We start from the raw sequence: 21798 nt of genomic DNA, 5'->3' as shown, positions 1-21798 counted from the left end.
TTACTACATGTACTCGTATATTTATTCGCCCTCACCAACCCTGTGTCAATTCGGTGAAGCTATAACGCCGCAGGCTTTAAAAGATAAATAACGGTGTCGTTATCCTTGGTGGATATTAACAACTTCGATTTAAGCCTTGCTGCTGCTTTCGCGTTTTCACGACGGAGCAGTGCAGGCGTTAGGGGGGGGGGGCGTGATGGGGCGATGGCTCAGGGCGACAAATTCTGTAGTTGGAGCCTCTTGCCTCTCCTGGCGCAAACCCTCAGAACTGTGCTCTACGCTAGAGGTGGAATACTTCCACCGCCAAACGTAACGCTAAAGGAAAGATGAAATTCTTAATATAATTTTACTTGGGATCAGCAAAAAACTAACACTTGATATTGCTTCCCTCAAGTGGGCGCCACAATATTTTCGCCCGGGGTGTCAGTGGCCCTTACGGCACTGCGACGGAGTGAAGAACGAGAGCGATCCTTTCAATTGGAGGAATCAGTATCCGTTTGTTAAGAGCAAAATTAATAAGGTAATATAGATTCAGGTCATAATTTTAACTAATGGGAAGGATGCATTTGATGGAGTGTCAGCAAACGATCAATGTTTTGCAATTCCCGCGCTCTGTGATTTTAAATTGCTCCTTTTTTAAAAAAACTCCTTCCAAGGTATGTTGAGAAAAAAGCTAATAAACATTTCCTTGCGATTTCCCACAGTCCAGGATACTTTTTTGGTATTTCTGCTTGTGGACAAAATGTTTAGTAGCCTTTTCTAAATTTCAAGACGAAATTATCCCCTTTGTCTTTATTAAATCCAGGCGCTCGCTATTCCCTTGCAACTGCAACTTAATATAATGAAATTTTTGAAACAAATTTGTCAAATACGCAACGTTGCTTTGAATGTGATAAAGATTTCTTTTAAATCTGGATCTCTACTTTCTAAGAACTCGAATACTCGGAAATAGAGTAAAATCTCTTAAAGTATGCACTTTTCGACAACCAGCGTACTTCAGTATGTAAGAGCAGTCGTTGGAAGTCGTCATTTTCATCGTACTATTTAGCAAATAAAATTATCCATGCATTGCCTCTGAGTTTGTTGACAGCTTTTATTACAAAATGAAAAGATTGGTTCAACTTGTCACTTTAATGTTTTCCCACAAGATGTTGTACGTGGATTATGCAATGAGTAGCTGTGAGTGCTTTTCCACACCATTTTCGATGTTTAGAGGCAAGTAAGAGTATTGTGCGGAGTGACGCAGGAGGCGGCGAGCTCACGTCAAAGGGCCAGCACTACCGCTGCCGTGGTGAGAATACACCGAACAAGCCGCTTGTGCCGGTGTCTTGACACAGCATAGGATGGATCGTTATGTAACTAGGATTGGCTCTTGTCATCACTACACAACTATGATAACAAGTAAACACGGTCAAATATGTTCCTATTGTCCTAGTGGGAGCCGCCGCGGAACATGGAAAAGTTGTGAGAACGACCCGTGCTCCGTTACAAAATGGAACTGGTATAAAGCTTGTTTAATGTTATTGGTTTCGTGCGCGCGTAGTTTGATTTATTCTATCATTTCTAGCGAATATTCCATACAAACACAGCTGCCACCAGAGCAGGTATAACTTTGCGTGACGTCGCTTGTACTACGTTCAGTGCAGTATTTGGTGACGGACTGGCCATAAAAACCGTCTCTGCGTTTGATAGAGTTATGTAAATTAAGAACAAGACTTCATAATAAAGCATTACTAAACCCTCGTATGTCATATAGTATCGCATAGAGTACCTTGGATCGTATAATATTATAGAGTGTTAGGAGTCTCTGTCCGCTACGAGTTGACCTTTTTGATTTAAACAAAGTACTGCTCGACTAATCAGTAACCTACATCTAAGACATGGTGGCGCGAGCCGCCGCTTTTCTGTCACTGTCAATTTTTTAATTGAATTTAAAAGGAATCTTCATTATTTCAATTTAATAACAAGCAAATAACACAATTTGAAAGTATAATCAAAAGGCAATCACAAATTTAGCAGCGATGTTGTAAAATATTATATTAGCAAGAGAACCATACAACCGATAAAAAAAAGACAAATAAAGAAACGACTTAGCCACACTGATGACATTTTTATGGAACTAAATGACAGCTATTTCACATTAAATGAAAAGAGAATCAACAAAATTGGTTCATCCACGCCGAATTTCTGAAGTGCAAAAAAACTTAAAAAAACGTTCTAGCAGAAAACGTGAAAATGAGTTAATCAGGCTTCCATTTAATAACAGCTCATGGAAAACAGAGGTATTATGTATCATTGTGGAGTAGACATCACATATGAGAACGTAGAGAGGCAACTCGCAGTAAGCCAGAGCGGCGCGTGGGCGCGGAGCAGGTGCTCCCGCCCGCACGCGCCGCCGCTCTATATCAGTGCAGGATGCACGCCCCCCCCCCCCCACACAGGAGCGGAGCTGCAACTAATTGCCGTCGTCCTCGCGTTTTCTCTATAAATAGTGTTGAACAGTTCCGCCGAGCGGCGGCGCGCTGCTCTCGACTGTACTCGTACTGTTGCACATGGATTATGGATGTGAACGAATCGAGATAATACTATGCGCAATCATAATGCTTTGTGATACCAGTACTAACCGTGGCTCGCGGTGGAGTGATCAATTAATGATAAACCAAAGTTTATTACGGACACAGTGACCGCGGCTACAATACACTTAAACACAACATTTTACAAAATATCTTTATAGCCATGTGTAGAGTTTCGTACCCAAAGGGTAGAAACGAAACCATATTAGTATAACTGAGGCTCTGTCCGCCTATCCGCCTGTCAGCAGGCAACATCTCATAAAGCGAGCATCGCAAGGCGTTTGAAAATGTCACAGGTGTTTATTTCTGTTACTGCTCTAACAACAAATAGGAGCTAAAAGTAGAGATCGAGTTTAGTCATCGGTTGTAAGGGTCACATATTTTTCAATGGTTGACAAATAAGATTGAGAGTGAGTAAATTGTTACAACGAATAGCTGTCGTCGAGAACTGAATGCGGAAGTTCATTCCAAGAGTAATTATATAATACTTAATTATTACGTAATGTCAAATTGACGTACATCATTCCAACGAACCGTAAATAAGAATACCTAGATAATTACTTTCTTGTCAACATAATATGCCAAGCTTACTGGAATTATAAGATGATTAGAATTTATGAAAATGTGTTGTCTGCATCTCGCGCGTTCGCGGCGCGCGGCGTGCGCCAGATAAACGTGATTTATTGGCGCCGTAATTGAATCGTAGCATAAAGCTGATATTATTAACGAGCAGTTCTGCGTGACGTCACGCCCCCACCGCCCTCCTCGAGGCAGGCGGGCCGCAAGCGCGAGTGCGCCTTCTCCGGAATTAAGAAGGTTGCGGATGATTTATTACGCGACAAACTGTCGAGCGAACGTGAGCCGAGACTCGAACGAGTGACGTGCCTGCCGCCGACACGCCAGCTGTGCTCACTGTCCTCCTGTAATGTAGCTACACAACAGCTTTAGATCGGCTTAGGCTACTAGTGTTCCTAACCATTTGTTAACTCTACATTATTACCCGATACTCTACCTGCTGGGAAAAGAACAGATTGGATTCATAGTTAGTATACAATGGTGTCGTATTTGTTGGACTCAAACATGTATGATCGTTCCTATCGCTGGTAAAAGCTTTATCAAACTTTAACCCGCGCTTTCCTGAATAAAGTAATATATTTCTATGCACTAAATTAATAACAATTATGTACATATAACATAAGATTATCACAGCTACATCTCTACAATCTACAAACATTAGCTTACGTCTATACATAGGGAGCCACGTTAAGTCCGGGTACGACTTGCAACACGGAGGATTTAAAACAAATAGGCTAATCCCGCCGCGTCAGCTCATGATTAAGGACTCCGGTTGGGTCGGAAACTAGTCGGGCACCCCCGATAACTACGCGTAAGTAAACCATTACATCATTTAATAAATAGGCTAAAGGTAAACAAATCGGTTGGCTGTAAAATTTGTGGGTAACAACAAATTTTGAAAGCAACAGCATTGCAGAATTCGACTGCCCAGCTATCATGATTTGACAGACGCTCTGATAGTGGACCGTCAAGGGTAACGACGGAACTTTGGGAACGGAACACTAAAAATGACATGTGTTATCTGTTGTCATACAAAGCCGATGGAGGGTGAATCAACAAGATACACACTCGGTTACAGGCGTATGTAACCGAGATGTACTAGTCTGATACAATGGAGAAGCAACGGAGTGGCGATATCAACCAGTGCAGCTACCGCCAGCCGCTGGTGCGAGGCTGGTTGCTGCTGGAAGAGATTTAAAACGAAACTAGCACGAATCTTGTATTCATATGTATTTTTGTACTGTATTGAGCTTCCTTCACTATTTGTGTACATAAACTATTTAGTTATCATCACTCAAAAGTATAAATCCCTTATGATCGTTCTCGTTCTCAGTTTAACAAGTTCAAATTATATGTGCACAATTTGATCTTGTACTAGTATCTTAAAGGTAAAGATATTTTAAAATATTGTATGGTATTGTCGTACAACTAAATTAGTGGAGTCCATGACGCGTGCAAGTGTAGCGCTAATATAAAAGACATCAACGCAGTGAGCGCGCCGCGACACCGACCTGCGCCGGCCAGGACCACAACTCGTGTCACGTCGCTAGTGCATACAAGTGCCTATTCGACATCTACAAACACATTTACGTACCTATATGTATTATTTATTTATACTCATATTAAACACATCGTTGTTATGTGTCGGTCATGATGGAACATTTTATTTTATTTTGTACTCACAGCGATAGAAGGTTGTCATGCAGCGGAGGCAGCCGGCGCAGCGCAGCCGAGCGGCAGGTGAGCCGCGCGCCGCCCTCGGCGCAGGCGCAGCCGGCGGGCACCGGCGGGCAGGCGGAGCCCGCGCCCGCGCCCGCCGGCCGCAGCGCCGCCAGCGCCAGCAGCGCCAGCAGCGCCATGCGCGCCGCGCCGCTCACCGCGCCCGCGCCGCGCCGCGCACCGCCCGCGCCCGCGCCCGCCTGCTCCGCATGCTGCGCCCGCACGGCTCCCACCGCACCGCACTGCACTGCACTGCACCGCACTTCGCACGACGATCGCCTTCAGGCTCCAGCTAACACTGATCATTCACTTCTACAACTAGTAAATACACCGATGTAAAATATTATTCAGTCTTTACTAATAAAACGTAACTAAGCTCGCGTGTAACCCGGCGTTTATAGAAGCGAAAACACGCGAGCGGCCGTGTGGAGAGCGCGCGGAATACTGACGTCGCGCGGGAGGGCTGGCGGCCGGCGCCCTCCTCCGCCCCCCTCGACCCCGCGCCGCGCGCCGCTCCTCTCGCTGCATGACGCGCATGCACCGTGTAGCCGCTCGCCGCCGCTCGCCGCCGCGCGACGCTCGAGCTCTACGTCCACAGCCTCGGCCTGGCCGCACTCTCCGCCGCCGACCGCACTGCCCTGCTGCCCAACACAGTCAAATACATATGCTTTTAAACTTAGTTCTTGATACGCTATGACAATATACCACTGCTTTCATGGAACATAATGTATTAGCTCTACTTTTATGTGCTTTCCATTTCTCTAAGCCAAACTAGTCTCTCAATACTAAAGTAGTTAATGAAATTGTTATAGAGATAGGTACATACTGTGAGATATTGTGACAAATAATACATGAAAGCGCGACCAAAATATTGAAATAAATTTGTTGCAGTGTTTGTTTCTTCAAAACTTTCAAACATTGCAAAATGATTAATACAAGAAAAGTAAAAAAAAAAACATTTTAATATATTACATTTCATTATGTCAATAACATCCAAGATTTCTGAATTAAATCCTTGCGAAACTATGTTTTTCACGTTTTATAATTATAAGATTGTTTTGATAGTGTTATAAAACTGTAAAAGCTGAATGAATGAATGGCAATAGGATTAATTTTGAAATTATTCCTATTCTCTTTAGCATTTCGCCGATACAATAATTGTATTGATCTTGGGTGTAACGTCCCGCACTCAATTTCCAATTATTTTGGAAGAAAAAATTCTCAATAGCTCTTGGTGTTAAGCGGTTGTTAAGAAAGCGTTTGCAATGAAAGTGAAAAATAAAATTGTTACAAAAGAAGTTGTTATTGTGAGCGAACCGTAAAAGATAGAGATATGCTCTCGCGGACTTTTTTGAAGATCTCTTTATGGTGTACAATTTTGTAGAACTTTATTTTAATATATCTTGTGCGGTTCAGCCAGCGTTTGCAATGATAGCGTAGCATAGCGTGGCATAGCGTAGCATAGCGTAGCATAGCGTAGCATAGCGTAGCATAGCGTAGCATAGCGTAGCATAGCGTAGCATAGCGTAGCATAGCGTAGCATAGCGTAGCATAGCGTAGCATAGCGTAGCATAGCGTAGCATAGCGTAGCATAGCGTAGCATAGCGTAGCATAGCGTAGCATAGCGTAGCATAGCGTAGCATAGCGTAGCATAGCGTAGCATAGCGTAGCATAGCGTAGCATAGCGTAGCATAGCGGTAGCATAGCGTAGCATAGCGTAGCATAGCGTAGCATAGCGTAGCATAGCGTAGCATAGCGTAGCATAGCGTAGCATAGCGTAGCATAGCGTAGCATAGCGTAGCATAGCGTAGCATAGCGTAGCATAGCGTAGCATAGCGTAGCATAGCGTAGCATAGGTAGCATAGCGTAGCATAGCGTAGCATAGCGTAGCATAGCGTAGCATAGCGTAGCATAGCGTAGCATAGCGTAGCATAGTTTATTTTCAAGAACACAAATTACATAGTAGGTTTACATTTTAAAATACCCTTGTAAGCAATACAGGGTGGAAGGAATACCGTACCCCCAAAGTCGCATAATGACTTTAAAATAACGTGTTAGTTAATATTAAAGAAGTCGCTACCGTCGGAGATTAATATTTATAGATTTAGTCATTTTTGAGCACGCAATGAATTGGTTACCGCGCGATCCTTACGCTCAGCGTACGTACTTACACGAACTGTAATGTGGTAGGAGGGCGACACTCGGCGACACGATAGAAAAATTCGAAACGCGCGCGCGTTTTATAAAAATTTTGTGATGTAACGAAAAACAATCACAAAAAAAAATACCTAACAATTTACACTATTCTGACTTCAATCTGTGTCTTGCGTATTATTAAATCAAGATAAGGTTCGAAATTTCCGCCATCTACGTGCACACAAATTTTGGCGCGGCGAAAAATCTGCTGCTGAACCCGGGGCAAAAAGTACCGCGTCCAGTAAATGTTCATCGCGAGACTTGCATTGCCACGTGCTTCGCCATAACACATTAGCATGTTGCCATTCTCCCGGGCGGTAAAATAACCTATCGAGCTACTAGGATCGTAATTTAAATAATACACACACAACACACGCACTTATATCACTTAACACAATAAAATTGTCCGCCTACACGATAATTAGTCTTCGAATTATCCGATTGCACATGCACATTCGATTAGCGAAAGGAACAAACTGAGTAAAAATAGGTACTATTTTGAAAAAAGCCGAACTTTCGGTTTTACCTTTGAGTAGTGTTGGACCTAGGTACCTATGATTCTTTATCGATAAATTACATGAGGTCGAAGTGAATATCGTAAAATTATTCTTGACAATAAAGTACTTAACTTAAACCTTTAAAATTGATTAATCACAAAATGTACTTTTATGTAAGAACATAATTGTTTTATGTGACTGCAATAATTATTCAGCAGTTCGTAGGAAAAAAAATGATAAAGATTTTTAGGCAGGAATTTCATTAGTAGATGATGGATATTAGTAACCGTTAGTTCGCCGATACCGCTGTAGGTGTTTGTCGGCGCGCTGGCGGTGTCGACAAAGGTAGCTAGCGGTGCCTACAAAGCGCGCGGCTTTTTTTAAAGGAATAGTAGGCAGGATTACGAATAATGAGTGCGAGTGCGCGCGCAATAGTTGCGCTATCTCTTACGGTTGACGCTCATGTATTGGTTCGGTGTTGACGTCACTTTCGGTTAGATTTGCGAGAGAGCGATGACCGACGAGTACCTTTACGAATCAGCTGATCGGGAGCAGTTTTTAGTGTTTCATTTACATTGCCTTTTTTCGTGAAAACGGCTTAATAATTACTTTCGTTATGAAAATATTATTGAAATACGTAGGAAAAATGATTTTATGACAAAAAAAATTAAAAAACGCGAAAAAAAAATGCAATTTTCATGCAAAGACCGATGAAAAATTCCAACGCAGGGGCGTCTTGAATCATGTCTAGAACTCCAGGTCCCCATAACCGACACGATGTCCCTTCCACCCTGTATATTTTGCTTGGAAGCAATGTATTCCGCTCTTCCAATGGGTTACAATTTTAATTTGTGACAGAAAATAAAAACGTTAATTAAGTATACACGGTGTTTTTTTTTTTTTTTTTTAGTCGTCTTACAAAAGTAGCCCAGTTCATATAACCGACGTAAAATACCCCTATGCGTGATTTTTTTTTTTTTATCATCAACTAAATTAAATAATAAGTACGAAGAAAAAAACGCCGATAAAAACGCCGCCGCCCGGACAAGGCTCGGACCACGCTCATAATATTGAATTAAAATTATATTTTAAATTTATTCAAATCTCATAAATAACTTTTTTTTTTTTTTTTTTTTTTTTAGGCAAAAAGCTTGCAAGACTAAGGAAACTTTAGGGTGAAAACAATAACATTTTGATCACGCGTGTTGTGTGTAAATGTAATTGTGTACGAGTGATGTGTAAGGGAGAAGGTGTTTATGTGTGTGTGTGAGAAAATTAGATATGGAATTTTCACCTTTTCAGCTTATTATAGTAGCAATGTTAATAAACCTACCATATTATCATATTAATTTAAGTGTTACTAGGAAAAGGCTCGCTTTAGAAAATTAGTTCGATGATAAAGCCAAGGAAACTTAATCACTGTTCATATTTAATGCGTGAACTGTGAGGGACTGCTTTCAAAAAAAAAGGTGTATCAAACACTGTTAAAATTATTACTAAAGGGGTGAGAGGTGGTCCGCAGGCTGGACAAAACGACAGGTCAAGTTTGCACTCGCACTGCCTCCGTCACTATCCTGCATGTGGGATAGTGACGAAAGGTCACGTTAGCCAAGGTCACGACGAGCAAGGTCACGCTTGGTTAGGTCGAGCTGAGCAAGGTGACGCGGTGTTAAAGGTCACACTGGCCAAGGTCACGCTGGGCAAAAGTCACGACAAGCAAAGTCAAGGTAGGTTAGGTCGAGCTGAGCAAGGTCACGCTGTTCTAGGCATAACACTGCATAAGGTCTGCACTACAAAGGTGAGGTCACGCAAGGTGAGGTGAGGTCACGCAAGGTGAGGTCACGCAAGGTGGGGTCACGCGAGGTGAGGTGAGGTCACTCAAGATAAGGTCAAGATACGGTTAAGGAAAGGTAAAGCTAAGTGCGGTCACGCAAGAGAAGTCACTCACTCAAGATAAGGTAAGGTTAAGGTTAAGCTAAGTGAGGTCACGCGAGGCGATGTCACAAAAGGTGAGGAAGGTCATGATGAGGTTAAGGTAGGTTAGGTTACGGTATGTGACGGTAAAAAAAAATAGGTTGGGTTAGGTTAGGTTAGGTTGGGTTTTTTTTTTTTTTTTTTTTTTTTTTTTTTATTGAACTTTGGTTTTGGTTTATTTAATTTTTATTCGCTTTGATGATGAGTTGCGGCAGCTCACGCTATTGGATACGGTCGCTGCCGCAACTCGTTATTTCGCTTTGAGACTTTGTCTCGTTTACTACATGATACGCAGAAGGAAATTTAAAACAAATTCAAGCAAGTTTCTTTGCAATGTTGGTGGGGTTGCGACAGCTCACGCGATTTGATACGTTCGCTGCCGCAACCCATAATGTCGCTATATTGAGACTGTGTCTCATCTTCATGTGATTGTGGAAGTGGAGATATTTATTTTATTTTTATAATTATATACTTGTTATTTTGCAAGATTTTGTTGGGTTGCGACAGATCACGCGATTTGATACGTTCACTGTCGCAACCCATGAAGTCGCTATGTTGAGACTTTTGTCCCATTTTTATGTGTCTGCGGAGATGGAAATATTTACATTTTTATGATTATTTGTAAATTATTTTGCAATTGTTGTTGGGTCGCGACAGATCACGCGATTTGATACGTTCACTGTCGCAACCCATAATGTCGCTTATTGAGACTGTGTCTCTTCTTAATGTGTTTACGAGGAAAGAGATGTTTATTATTATTTTTATATATATATATTAGTTATCTTGCAATGTTTTGCTGGGTTGCGGCAGATCACGCGATTTGATACGTTCACTGCCGCAACCCATGAATTCGCGATTTTAAGACTTATGTCTATTAAACAGGTGGTTTCAGAAAAATAATTATTTATGAAAAAATACTTGTATATGATAAATACTTTGGTGCTATAGATAATTTTAATCGCTATATAGTTATTGTTGTACTTTAGTATAAGACGTTATTAGTGCGATGCCGGTCCGTAATCTGTGCGAGTGATTATTTTGGCCTTTACCGACTTCACGCGAGGACAAGTGTGAGAGGTCGCTACATGTCCGACGTCGTATGTGGTCTTAAATTTGGTGTTGTGTTGGTCGCAGTTGTAACACTTGGGTGTGCCTTTCTTTTCACGCAGGGGGCAGCAGTTGGTGTCGTGCCCCTCCTCCGAGCAGTACGCGCAGGGTGCCTGTGTCGCAGAACACTTGGTCTTAATGTGACCGAACTGTAGGCACTTCCTGCACTGGAGGAACGTGGAAAAGTCCTCTGCGTGAACTCGCTGGTGGTCCACGCAGACGCGACCCATGGTTATAATTTTACGCCAAATGGCGGGCTTAGTAATTAGGACGGCGTTATAGAGCTTAGGGCTACGGTTATTTCGCTTGAAAGCGAGCCTCAAGTCGTCGCTATCTTCCACAAGGGAAGACAGCTCTTCATTTTGGCCGCGGATCACATCGATTAGTTCTTCGGAAGGAGTGTCCAATGATATTCCCTTTAGAATTATCATAGGGTTCAAGAATTTCGCTGGTTCAGCGGTGATGTGTGTGGAGTTTTGTAGTTTTTTAAGTGTGTCATCGCGTTGTTGTTCTGTCTCAAATTCAACTCTCAATTTGTTATTGGACACTGCCTGGATTCTGGACGGAGCATAAGACGTGGTGCGGAAATTGGCTGCGTTCTTAAAAGACTTAACGACGTCCTCGCGGGTCTTAACCGAGCTGTCGCCCTGCGGGGCAACAACAAGTGCAGGTTTGTGCGACGGGGGTACTTTAACTGTTGGACGGGGGACCGGGACACTCGCTGCCTGCGCATAGGAACGGGGCAACGGTGCGGGTGTGAGTGGTGTTGCAATGGTGGCGAGGTGCTTGCTCAGTTCCTCGCGCACGCAGGTGGCTATTTCGTGTCTCATATTTTGGTCAGACGAGCCAGTTTCCTGAGAGGCGGCGAAGGTGGGTATCTTCGCAGCCACGCATCGGATCTCGTTTGCAGCACAAGTTATTAGTCGCTTGTTTGTAGCCGTGACATTCTTCCCCTCAGCGATGGCGGCCGCGATGCAAGCAGCAAGTTTGTTTAAAGTGCTAATGCACGACTCGGTGCTTATTGCATCCGCCACGGTCGCCGGGAGGGTCGAGACATCGCCGCTAGACGGCGCCATCGCAGCGTCGACCACTATTCAAAGTGTTAAAGGGCTCTGGGAGCGACTGAGTAGCAGAAACTGATAATTGAAATTTAAACGAAATTTAAAACTTTAGACTGCTATATCTGGGGTTGTGGGGCCTCCGTGGCAATTATTATACCATATGGAATCACCACAACCCAGATATTCAGAATCGGCAATAAAAAAAAAAATGTGTCGAAATGGCCCTTTCTTATCCGTCTTCCCTATATAGAGGTCGAGACAAATGGAAAAATATCTCTAAAACTATAAGTGGTAGCCGACCGTGAGAGGTGTCGTTGGATGCGGCTCGGCGAGACCTATCCAACGGTGTATAAATGAGATATAGTGTTAGAGTAAATTTTTTAAGTTTTAGTTAAAAAACTGTTTTTCTGGTACAAAAATTTCATTTATTGAAGCAGAAGTACGACTTAAATGCCGAAACCGATAGAATCCAGTAGCACAACGTGTACCGGACACCAGCCCCGACAAGTAAACAAATTTGAAATACTAATTAGACTAACTAATTAGCAAAAAAACAATTAAAATAGCAAAAATTTCTTAAAAATACTATAAAAAAGACAATAAAAGGACTATAAACTAAATTATTTCGCACCTAGACGGTATAGAACACGTCTAGGGGTTGGACGGAGCCAAGGTACACAGGTTAGGACCGAAAACCGCAAAGGAATACAAGATTTTTACACAAAGTGTTTTCGGGTTAGGTTGGGTTAGGTTAGGTTAGGTTAGGTTAGGTTATTTTTTTTTTTTTTATTGATCTTTGAATTTCGGTAAGAGAAGTTTTGTTTCGCATTAAAGTTTCAGTTGTGGCAGTTCGCGCGATTGGATACGCTCCCTGCCACAACCTGGATTTCGCATTTGTATATATTGATTTTGTTGTTAGAGATAGAAAATTTTATGCTTACATAAATATTGATAAATTTTATATATATTGTATATATATATATATATATTTTTTTTTTTTTTTTTTTTTTTTTTATATTTATATTAATGTATGCAGATTTTATAAGTTTTTATTTAATCACGTGCCGTTATAGGCTTTTAATTTTGAGAAGATGCGGCTCACGAGGTCGGTATAACTTGCTAGCGCTTCCTCCCTCCCGAGCAGTTCCATCACACTGTATGGATCAATGTCGTAGTGTATGCAGAGTGACTCATGCCGCATTCGATCAGCAGCAAATCTCGGACAGACTGTCAGCAGGTGTGCGATTGTCTGAGTTGTGTTGTTGTTGCAGGGACAGCAGTCGTCAGGTGTGATGTGAAATCGGTGTAAGTATGATTTGTGAAAGCCGTGATTGGTGAGTACCTGTGTAGTGTAGAAGTGTGTTTCCGTTTGCTTCCTAAAGTGTGCTATGTCGGTAAGTGTGGGGAATATGTTCTTCGTGTGTTGTCCTTGCTCGCTGGACGTATAGCGCGCCTGCCAAACATCGAGGCTGCGCATTCGGAGGTTAGGTTAGGTTAGGTTAGGTTAGGTTAGGTTAGGTTAGGTTAGGTTAGGTTGCACAGTGTAGTGATATTCATGTAACTCCACGTGCCGGCATCAAACGCGGCGGACGTCACCCGGCGGTTAGGTTTAGTCAGTAAGAGTCTGACACTACCCGTCCTCCCCCCCGGGAGGGCGGGTGTCCATGAGGATTCCCCCGCCTAAAAAAAAAAAAAAAAAAAAAAAAAAAAAAAGGTTAGGTTAGGTTAGGTTAGGTTAGGTTAGGTTAGGTTAGGTTAGGTTAGGTTAGGTTAGGTTAGGTTAGGTTAGGTTAGGTTGGGGTGCAGGGCAGAAATTATTATTATTATTAAGCTAAATATTATTAAGCTATTGGATAACGCGGCGAGGGGATGAATGGCTGGTGGGTGACCAGTTCCTAGCGTTAACCTCCGAAGAGGAACCTGTCGAACCTCGGAGGGTTATTCTAGACCTTCCCCGGCTACAGGGGGCACTGGCCGGGGACGACCACCCAATCCCCCATACTCGTGGGAATTTCATGGAAAATTTAAATACAAAAAACGACGTCAAAGTGGGTGTTGAAGAAGAGGTCGAAAGACGGAGGACGACTCGGTCTTCAATAAGACAGAGTGTGGAGCAGGATGTGGTGGCGAGGTCGCCTCGGGTGGTGCTTGAGCGCATCGCCTCGCCCCAGCAGCAGGAGGATATGGAGGTCGCGGAGCAGACTTACTTGTCTTGTCGCTCGCGCGATAGCTCCGCAGGTAGATCGGACCGAAAGCGTCCCAGGCGGGACATTTCGGACGACAGGTTGTCTGTGGGTGCTGCTTCGGACTGTGGAAGCGAGGTGTCTTTTGCCTCGTCAACACGGTCCCGGGGCTGCGTCACCCACGGACGTTACGTGGGCCTTCATCGGCAAAGGGAGGAGTTCCGGAGGCTCGCAGCCGAGTCGGCGCAGCCCTTCGACACCGACCAGGCCAAGAAGGATGAAGAAGAGAGGCAGAAGAGGGATGCCAGGGCGGCGGTCCGGGACATGTTGAGTTCCGGATTGAAACCGATCGATCCTTCTTCTGCCAAAGAAATGATCGAAGGCGGCCTGATGGCGGTCTTGGAGGTAGCTCGTACCTCCAAGAATATAAAGGGCTGCCTTATAAAGAAAATGAAGGACGCGGTGGAGGATATTCAGGGCGGCGTTCGCGCCCTGACAAAGTCCGCCGGGACCGAGAGTCTGCTGGCGGAGAACGCCAGGCTCAGCCGGGAACTCGAGGAGCTGCGGGCTAAAGTCCAGTCCGTCGAAAAGCGGACTGCCCCAGCGGCTCAAGACGAAGAAGACGAACGAATGAAGCGCATCATGCTGTCCGTCGGGACCATGATGGACGCAAGACTGGCTGGGGTCATCAGTCGACTCCCGCCGGAGCCTATAATGCGTCCGCCATTGGCGGCGGACAGAAGACGCGCGGAGGCGGAGGCTGCGAGCCGTGGGCCCAAGCCTGGCTACAACCAGGTCCTCAAGGCGGCCCCGGCTCCGAAGCAGGCGCCGAAACCGGCGCCACGACAGGCACCGAAGCCGACCCCGAAGCCGGACCCAAAACCGGCCAAGGGGAAGGCAAAGAAATCGACGGGGCAACCTGCACCGGCTCTTACACCGGCGACAGAAGAGGCGCCGGCCCTGGCACCAGCGCCACAAGAGCCGGTACCTAGCACGTCGGAGACTGTGGAGGAAGGGTGGACCACAGTCTCCAACAAAAAGAAGAAGGGGCCGAAGCCTAAGGCGCCGGAGCAGCCGGCGGCGAAGCCGGCCAAGAGAACCCCTCCCACAAAGAAGCAGGAGGGGCGAAAACCGGCGACAAAGGGGCCGAAGAAGGAGTCGGGGAGGACGCGGCGGAGAAGGGGTCAGCGCCAGAGGCGTCTTGCCCGCACCTCTGCTGTCGTCCTCACCATAAGCGAGGAGGGGGCACAGAAGGCCCTCACTTATGAGACGGTCCTGCGGGAGGCGCGAGAGACCATCGACCTCAAAAAGATGGGGGTCGACATGGAGGTCGACCCAATCCGCATACGCAGGACGCAGACCGGGGCTCGGGTTCTCGAGCTCCCGCAGAATGTTGGTCGGGAGGCGGCTGACGGCATGGCAGAAGAACTGCGTGCCAGGTACGGCGGTGACGTCAGAGTCACTAGGCCTGTGAGGTGCGCGGAGCTCCGGGTGTCGAACCTGGACGACTCCGTCACCGTGCAGGAGATCCTCGACGTCGCCGCACGTCAGTCGCAGTGCGCTCCCGACCAGCTCAAGGTGGGAGACTTGAGGCCCAGCTACGGTGGGAATTTCAGCGGTGCTGAAGTGCCCACTGGAGGCGGCATCAAAGTTAGTTACCACCAAGACACAAAAGTTCTTGGTGGGATGGAGCTCGGCGCGGGTCGTGCAGCTTGAAGCACGACCCATGAAGTGCTTCCGCTGCCTTGCACTAGGCCACACAAGGCCAGTGTGCATGTGCCCCACGGACCGCAGTGGTTTATGTTACCGCTGCGCGATGCCGGGGCACAAGGCAGCGGAGTGCAAGGAGACGGCAAAGTGCGCCATATGCGCCGAGCTCGGGCGCAGTGCCGCCCACCAGATGGGAAGCCGGGGATGTGCTCCCCCGGCTCTAATAAGGAAGAAGATGGCCGCATTGGGGAAAGTGCCCAATGCGGTCACGTCACAGGCGCGCCCCTGTGAGGAGGAACGGATGGACGAATAATGGATAACGTCCGTCCACACTTCCTCCTCCAGGGGAATTTGAACCACTGCGCCGGCGCACAGGATCTGTTCCTCCAGTCGCTGGCGCAGTGGAGCATTGACATCGGAGTGGCGGCGGAGCCATATTTTGTCGCCCCTCGTCCCAATTGGGCGGGGGACTTGGACGGCTCCGTCGCCGTCATAAGCGCTTTGGGCGCAGACTCCCGGCCCCTGCATATCATCCGCAGGGGCTCAGGATATGTCGCAGTGAAGTGGGGGCCGTACGCAGTGTTAGGGGTCTACTTCTCGCCGAACAGGGGCCTGGCAGAGTTCGAGTCATTTATGGCCGAGCTCGAGGCCCTTGTTCGGACGCTTTCGCCTCGCCCGGTCATCGTGCTCGGTGACCTCAACGCCAAGAGCACAGCGTGGGGGGAACCGGCAACCGACCGGCGCGGGGAATTATTGGAGGAGTGGGCCCTGGGATTGGACCTTGCCCTGCTGAATAGGGGTAGGGTCCACACCTGCGTACGGCAGAACGGAGGGTCCATCGTCGACGTGTCGTTTTGCGCTCCGTCTATTGCGGAGCGCGTTCGTGATTGGCGCGTCGAGGAGGTGGAGACGCTATCGGACCACCGATATATACGGTTCAGCGTTTCCACTCCTGGGGGACCCGGGATCCGGCGCTTTACACCGGACCCGGGAAGCCCGCGATGGGCCCTACAAAAGATGGATAGAGAGCTGCTGATCGAGGCGGCCATTGTGGCCGATTGGTGCGCGCCGGCGGTGGCCGGCCGCTCAATTGACGACGAGGCAGAGCGCTTCTGTCGCACTTTAACTTTAGTGTGCGACACCGCGATGCCTCGCGTCCGAAGGCGGCCGAACCGCCGGTCAGTTTACTGGTGGTCGCCCGAGATCGCAGCTCTCAGGGAGGCGTGCTTCGGGGCAAAGCGGAGTCTAACCCGCTACCGCTCCAGGCACGCCGGAAGACCAGGTTGGGACGAGACGAGGGAGGCCTCGCTGTATGAGGCTTACCGCACGGCGAGGAGCAATCTCCGCCTGGCCATCATACAGGCCAAGGCAGCAGGGAGAGAGGAGATGCTGGAGGAGCTCAACAGGGATCCGTGGGGGCGCCCGTACCTTGCGGCGCGGAACAAGCTCCGCGCCAACGGGCCCCCGATCACGGAGACCATGGAGCCCCAGCTGCTCCACGCCGTAGTCTCGTCCCTCTTCCCGAGAAGGACAGACATTCTCCCTCCGGTGGTGGTCGCACAACAGGCGGCGACGGAGCCACTGGAGTTGATCACGGAGGGAGAATTAGAGGCGTCTATTGACCGCCTTCGCCCGAAGAAGACCGCCCCAGGCCCCGACGGAGTGCCGGCGCGCGCACTCGCGCTGGCACTAGGGCCTCTTGAAAGTCGATTCCGGGGTCTGCTCAACTCTTGTCTGGAGGAGGGCAGATTCCCGGAAGTATGGAAGACGGGGCGGTTAGTACTCCTGAGGAAGGAGGGGCGTCCGGCAGACTCGCCTTCGGGCTATCGGCCGATCGTCCTGCTGGACGAGGCGGGCAAGCTCTTTGAGCGTGTTATCGCTGCCCGCATCGTCCGGCATCTGGAAAGGACGGGTCCGAGTCTGTCGGACTGCCAATATGGGTTTAGGGCGAGGCGGTCCACGTTGGACGCCTTGAAAGTTGTCCAGGAGTTCGCCGCGGATGCGGTGGCACGAGGGGGCGTGGCGGTAGCGGTCTCGCTAGATATCGCCAACGCCTTCAATTCGCTGCCGCATCAGTGTATAGAGTCGGCACTTCGATACCACGGGGTGCCACTCTATCTGCAAAACGTCGTGGCGGACTACCTCTCGGGAAGGAGTGTGTCGTTCGCGGGGCCAAGCGGCCCGCAGAGGTGGGAGACGGAGCGCGGTGTTCCACAGGGGTCTGTGTTGGGGCCCCTCTTGTGGAACATCGGCTATGATTGGACGCTTCGGGGCGCTCTCCTGCCCTGCACGCGGGTCGTCTGCTACGCGGACGACACCCTGGTCTTGGCGCGGGGTTCTGACCCCGCGGAATGCATCCGGCGTGCGACCTGCGGCACGCAACTCGTCGTGGGTCGCATCCGGATGCTTGGATTGGACGTGGCTCTGGGGAAGACCGAGGCGCTCTTGCTGCACGGCCCCCGGAGCCCATCTACCGGATTTGACGCGTGCCTGACAGTGGAAGGTGTCCGTATCCCACTGTCAGGCAATATGAAGTACCTCGGCCTGGTCCTCGACGGGAGGCTCAACTTCCGGGAGCACTTCCGAAGGCTGGCGCCCAGACTCCGGGCTGCCGCAGCTGCTCTCGGGAGGCTGCTGCCGAACGTCGGGGGCCCCGACATTGGGTGTCGCCGTTTGTACGGGGGGGTCATCAGGTCGATGGCCCTCTACGGCGCACCCATATGGGCCAAATCGTTGTTGCCCGACAGTCGGGCGGTCCTGCTTGGCGCGCAGCGTGCTGTCGCCAACAGGATCGTCCGTGCATACCGCACTGTCGGGCACGAAGCCGCAACTGCCTTGGCGGGGACTCCGCCTTGGGATTTGGAAGCGAAGGTGCTTGCGGACATTTACACCCGCATCACCGAGCTCCGGTCCCGGGGCATCGAACCCTCGCCGAGGCAGAGAGAAACATGGAAAGGACAGGCCCGCCTCGTCACGTATCGAAATGGGAGATTCGTCTCTCGAGACCGACGGCGGGGCGGGCTATTTGTGAGGCGATCCGCCCACACTTACAACCGTGGGCGGAGAGGCGGTATGGTGTCCTGACCTACCGCCTCACGCAGGTGCTAACTGGGCACGGGGCCTTCGGGCATTACCTGTGCCGCGTCGTCAGGAGGGAGGAGTCGACTGCGTGCCATGAGTGCGGTGATGTCGACGACACCGCACTCCATACTCTGGCCGTATGTCCGGCCTTTGCCGAGCCACGCTCCGACCTTCTGGCGGCGCTCAATTTGGATTCACTTTCCGCGCTGCCGGCTGTTGTGGCTGCGTCGATCAGCAGTCGCGCAGCGTGGAACGCACTAGCCTCCTTCTGCGAGACGGTCATGTCCCAGAAGGAGGCGGCGGAGCGCGCTCGGGAGGAAGATCCCAGCGCGCCCGCCATACGCCGACGTCGTATGGGGCGGCGACGTGCTGCGCACGAGCGCAACTTGCCGCCCTAGCTAGGGTCTGGGCGATAGGCACGGGGGTGCATATCGCCCGTCAAAACAGACCCGCGACGGGGGGTCGCATTTCGGTGTGACGGGTGCGACCCCATTACGAGGCGAGGAGGCCGACGCTCTTTACACGTCGGCCTCCACAAACAACGCGAAAGCGAGCCGCCGGCCCTACTCAACGGCCGGCGGATCCCCGCGGCCGGCACAGTGTAGTGATATTATGTAACTCCACGTGCCGGCATCAAACGCGGCTGACGTCACCCGGCGGTTAGGTTTAGTCAGTAAGAGTCTGACACTACCCGTCCTCCCCCCCGGGGGGCGGGTGTCCATGAGGATTCCCCCGCCTAAAAAAAAAAAAAAAAAAAAAAAAAAAAAGGTTAGGTTGTTATGGTTACGGCTTCAGTTAGGGCAAAGGAAGATGTTGCCGACAGTCGGGCGGTCCTGCTTGGCGCGCAGCGTGCTGTCGCCAACAGGATCGTCCGTGCCTATAGGACTGTCGGGCACGAAGCTGCGACTGCCTTGGCGGGGACTCCGCCTTGGGATTTGGAAGCGAAGGTGCTTGCGGACATTTACACCCGCAGCACCGAGCTCCGGTCCCGGGGCATTGAACCCTCGCCAGGCAGCGAGAGTTTGGAAGAAGCAAGCCCGCCTCGTCACCTTTAGGAACTGGGAGCTGCGGCTCTCACGACCGACGGCGGGGCGGGCTATTTGTGAGGCGATCCGCCCACATTACAACCGTGGGCGGAGAGGCGGTATGGTGTTTAACCTACCGCCTCACACAGATGTTACGGGCCACGGGCCTTCCATACTTTGTGTCGCGTCGTCAGGAGGGAGGAGTCGACTGCGTGCCATGAGTGCGGTGACGAAGACGACACCGCACTCCACACTCTGGCCGTATGTCCGGCATTGCCGAGCCACGCTCCGAACTCCTGGCGGCGCTAAATTTGGATTTTCCGCGCTGCCGGCTGTTGTGGCTGCTCGATCAGCAGTCGCGCAGCGTGGAACGCACTTGCCTCCTTCTGCGAGACGGTCATGTCCCAGAAGGAGGCGGCGGAGCGCGCTCGGGAGGAAGATCCCAGCGCGCCCGCCATACGCCGACGTCGTATGGGGCGGCGACGTGCTGCGCACGAGCGCAACTTGCCGCCCTAGCTAGGGTCTGGGCGATAGGCACGGGGGTGCATATCGCCCGTCAAAACAGACCCGCGACGGGGGGTCGCATTTCGGTGTGACGGGTGCGACCCCATTACGAGGCGAGGAGGCCGACGCTCTTTACACGTCGGCCTCCACAAACAACGCGAAAGCGAGCCGCCGGCCCTACTCAACGGCCGGCGGATCCCCGCGGCCGGCACAGTGTTGTGATATTATGTAACACCACGTGCCGGCATCAAACGCGGCTGACGTCACCCGGCGGTTAGGTTTAGTCAGTAAGAGTCTGACACTACCCGTCCTCCCCCCCGGGAGGGCGGGTGTCCATGAGGATTCCCCCGCCTAAAAAAAAAAAAAAAAAAAAAAAAAAAAAGGTTAGGTAGGTTAGGTTAGGTTAGGTTATAGGTTAGGTTAGGTTAGGTTAGGTTAGGTTAGGTTAGGTTAGGTTAGGTTAGGTTAGGTTAGGTTAGGGTAGGTTAGGTTAGGTTAGGTTAGGTTAGAGGTTAGGTTAGGTTAGGTTAGGTTAGGTTAGGTTAGGTTAGGTTAGGTTAGGTTAGGTTAGGTTAGGTTAGGTTAGGTTAGGTTAGGTTAGGTTAGGTTAGGTTAGGTTAGGTTAGGTTAGGTTAGGTTAGGTTAGGTTAGGTTAGGTTAGGTTAGGTTAGGTTAGGTTAGGTTAGGTTAGGTTAGGTTAGGTTAGGTTAGGTTAGGTTAGGTTAGGTTAGGTTAGGTTAGGTTAGGTTAGGTTAGTTAGGTTAGGTTAGGTTAGGTTAGGTTAGGTTAGGTTAGGTTAGGTTAGGTTAGGTTAGGTTAGGTTAGGTTAGGTTAGGTTAGGTTTAGGTTAGGTTAGGTTAGGTTAGGTTAGGTTAGGTTAGGTTAGGTTAGGTTAGGTTAGGTTAGGTTAGGTTAGGTTAGGTTAGGTTAGGGTTAGGTTAGGTTAGGTTAGGTTAGGTTAGGTTAGGTTAGGTTAGGTTAGGTTAGGTTAGGTTAGGTTAGGTTAGGTTAGGTTAGGTTAGGTTAGGTTAGGTTAGGTTAGGTTAGGTTAGGTTAGGTTAGGTTAGGTTAGGTTAGGTTAGGTTAGGTTAGGTTAGGTTAGGTTAGGTTAGGTTAGGTTAGGTTAGGTTAGGTTAGGTTAGGTTAGGTTAGGTTAGTTAGTTAGGTTAGGTTAGTTAGGTTAGGTTAGGTTAGGTTAGGTTAGGTTAGGTTAGGTTAGGTTAGGTTAGGTAGGTTAGGTTAGGTTAGGTTAGGTTAGGTTAGGTTAGGTTAGGTTAGGTTAGGTTAGGTTAGGTTAGGTTAGGTTAGTTAGGTTAGGTTAGGTTAGGTTAGGTTAGGTTAGGTTAGGTTAGGTTAGGTTAGGTTAGGTTAGGTTAGGTTAGGTTAGGTTAGGTTAGGTTAGGTTAGGTTAGGTTAGGTTAGGTTAGGTTAGGTTAGGTTAGGTTAGGTTTAGGTTAGGTTAGGTTAGGTTAGTTAGTTAGGTTATTAGGTTAGGTTAGGTTAGGTTAGGTTAGGTTAGGTTAGGTTAGGTTAGGTTAGGTTAGGTTAGGTTAGGTTAGGTTAGGTTAGGTTAGGTTAGGTTAGGTTAGGTT

At 48.8% G+C, this 21798-nt stretch overlaps 1 protein-coding gene across 1 annotated transcript; it reads left to right on the top strand.

Annotated features, from left to right (window-relative positions):
* Positions 1–13552: 13552 nt before the first annotated feature.
* Positions 13553–15938, top strand: LOC113507177 (GATA type zinc finger protein asd-4-like). Its single transcript, XM_026890031.1, has one exon. It carries the CDS (start codon positions 13719–13721, stop codon positions 15600–15602), a length of 1884 nt encoding a protein of 627 aa, XP_026745832.1. The 5' UTR covers positions 13553–13718; the 3' UTR covers positions 15603–15938.
* Positions 15939–21798: the final 5860 nt, after the last annotated feature.

The sequence above is a fragment of the Trichoplusia ni genome, unplaced genomic scaffold, assembly GCF_003590095.1.
Source record: "Trichoplusia ni isolate ovarian cell line Hi5 unplaced genomic scaffold, tn1 tig00000860, whole genome shotgun sequence".
In the NCBI taxonomy this organism is placed as follows: Eukaryota; Metazoa; Arthropoda; class Insecta; order Lepidoptera; family Noctuidae; genus Trichoplusia; species Trichoplusia ni.
Note: the sequence above shows the minus strand (reverse complement) of the source record. Positions and strands in the feature narration are given on the sequence as shown.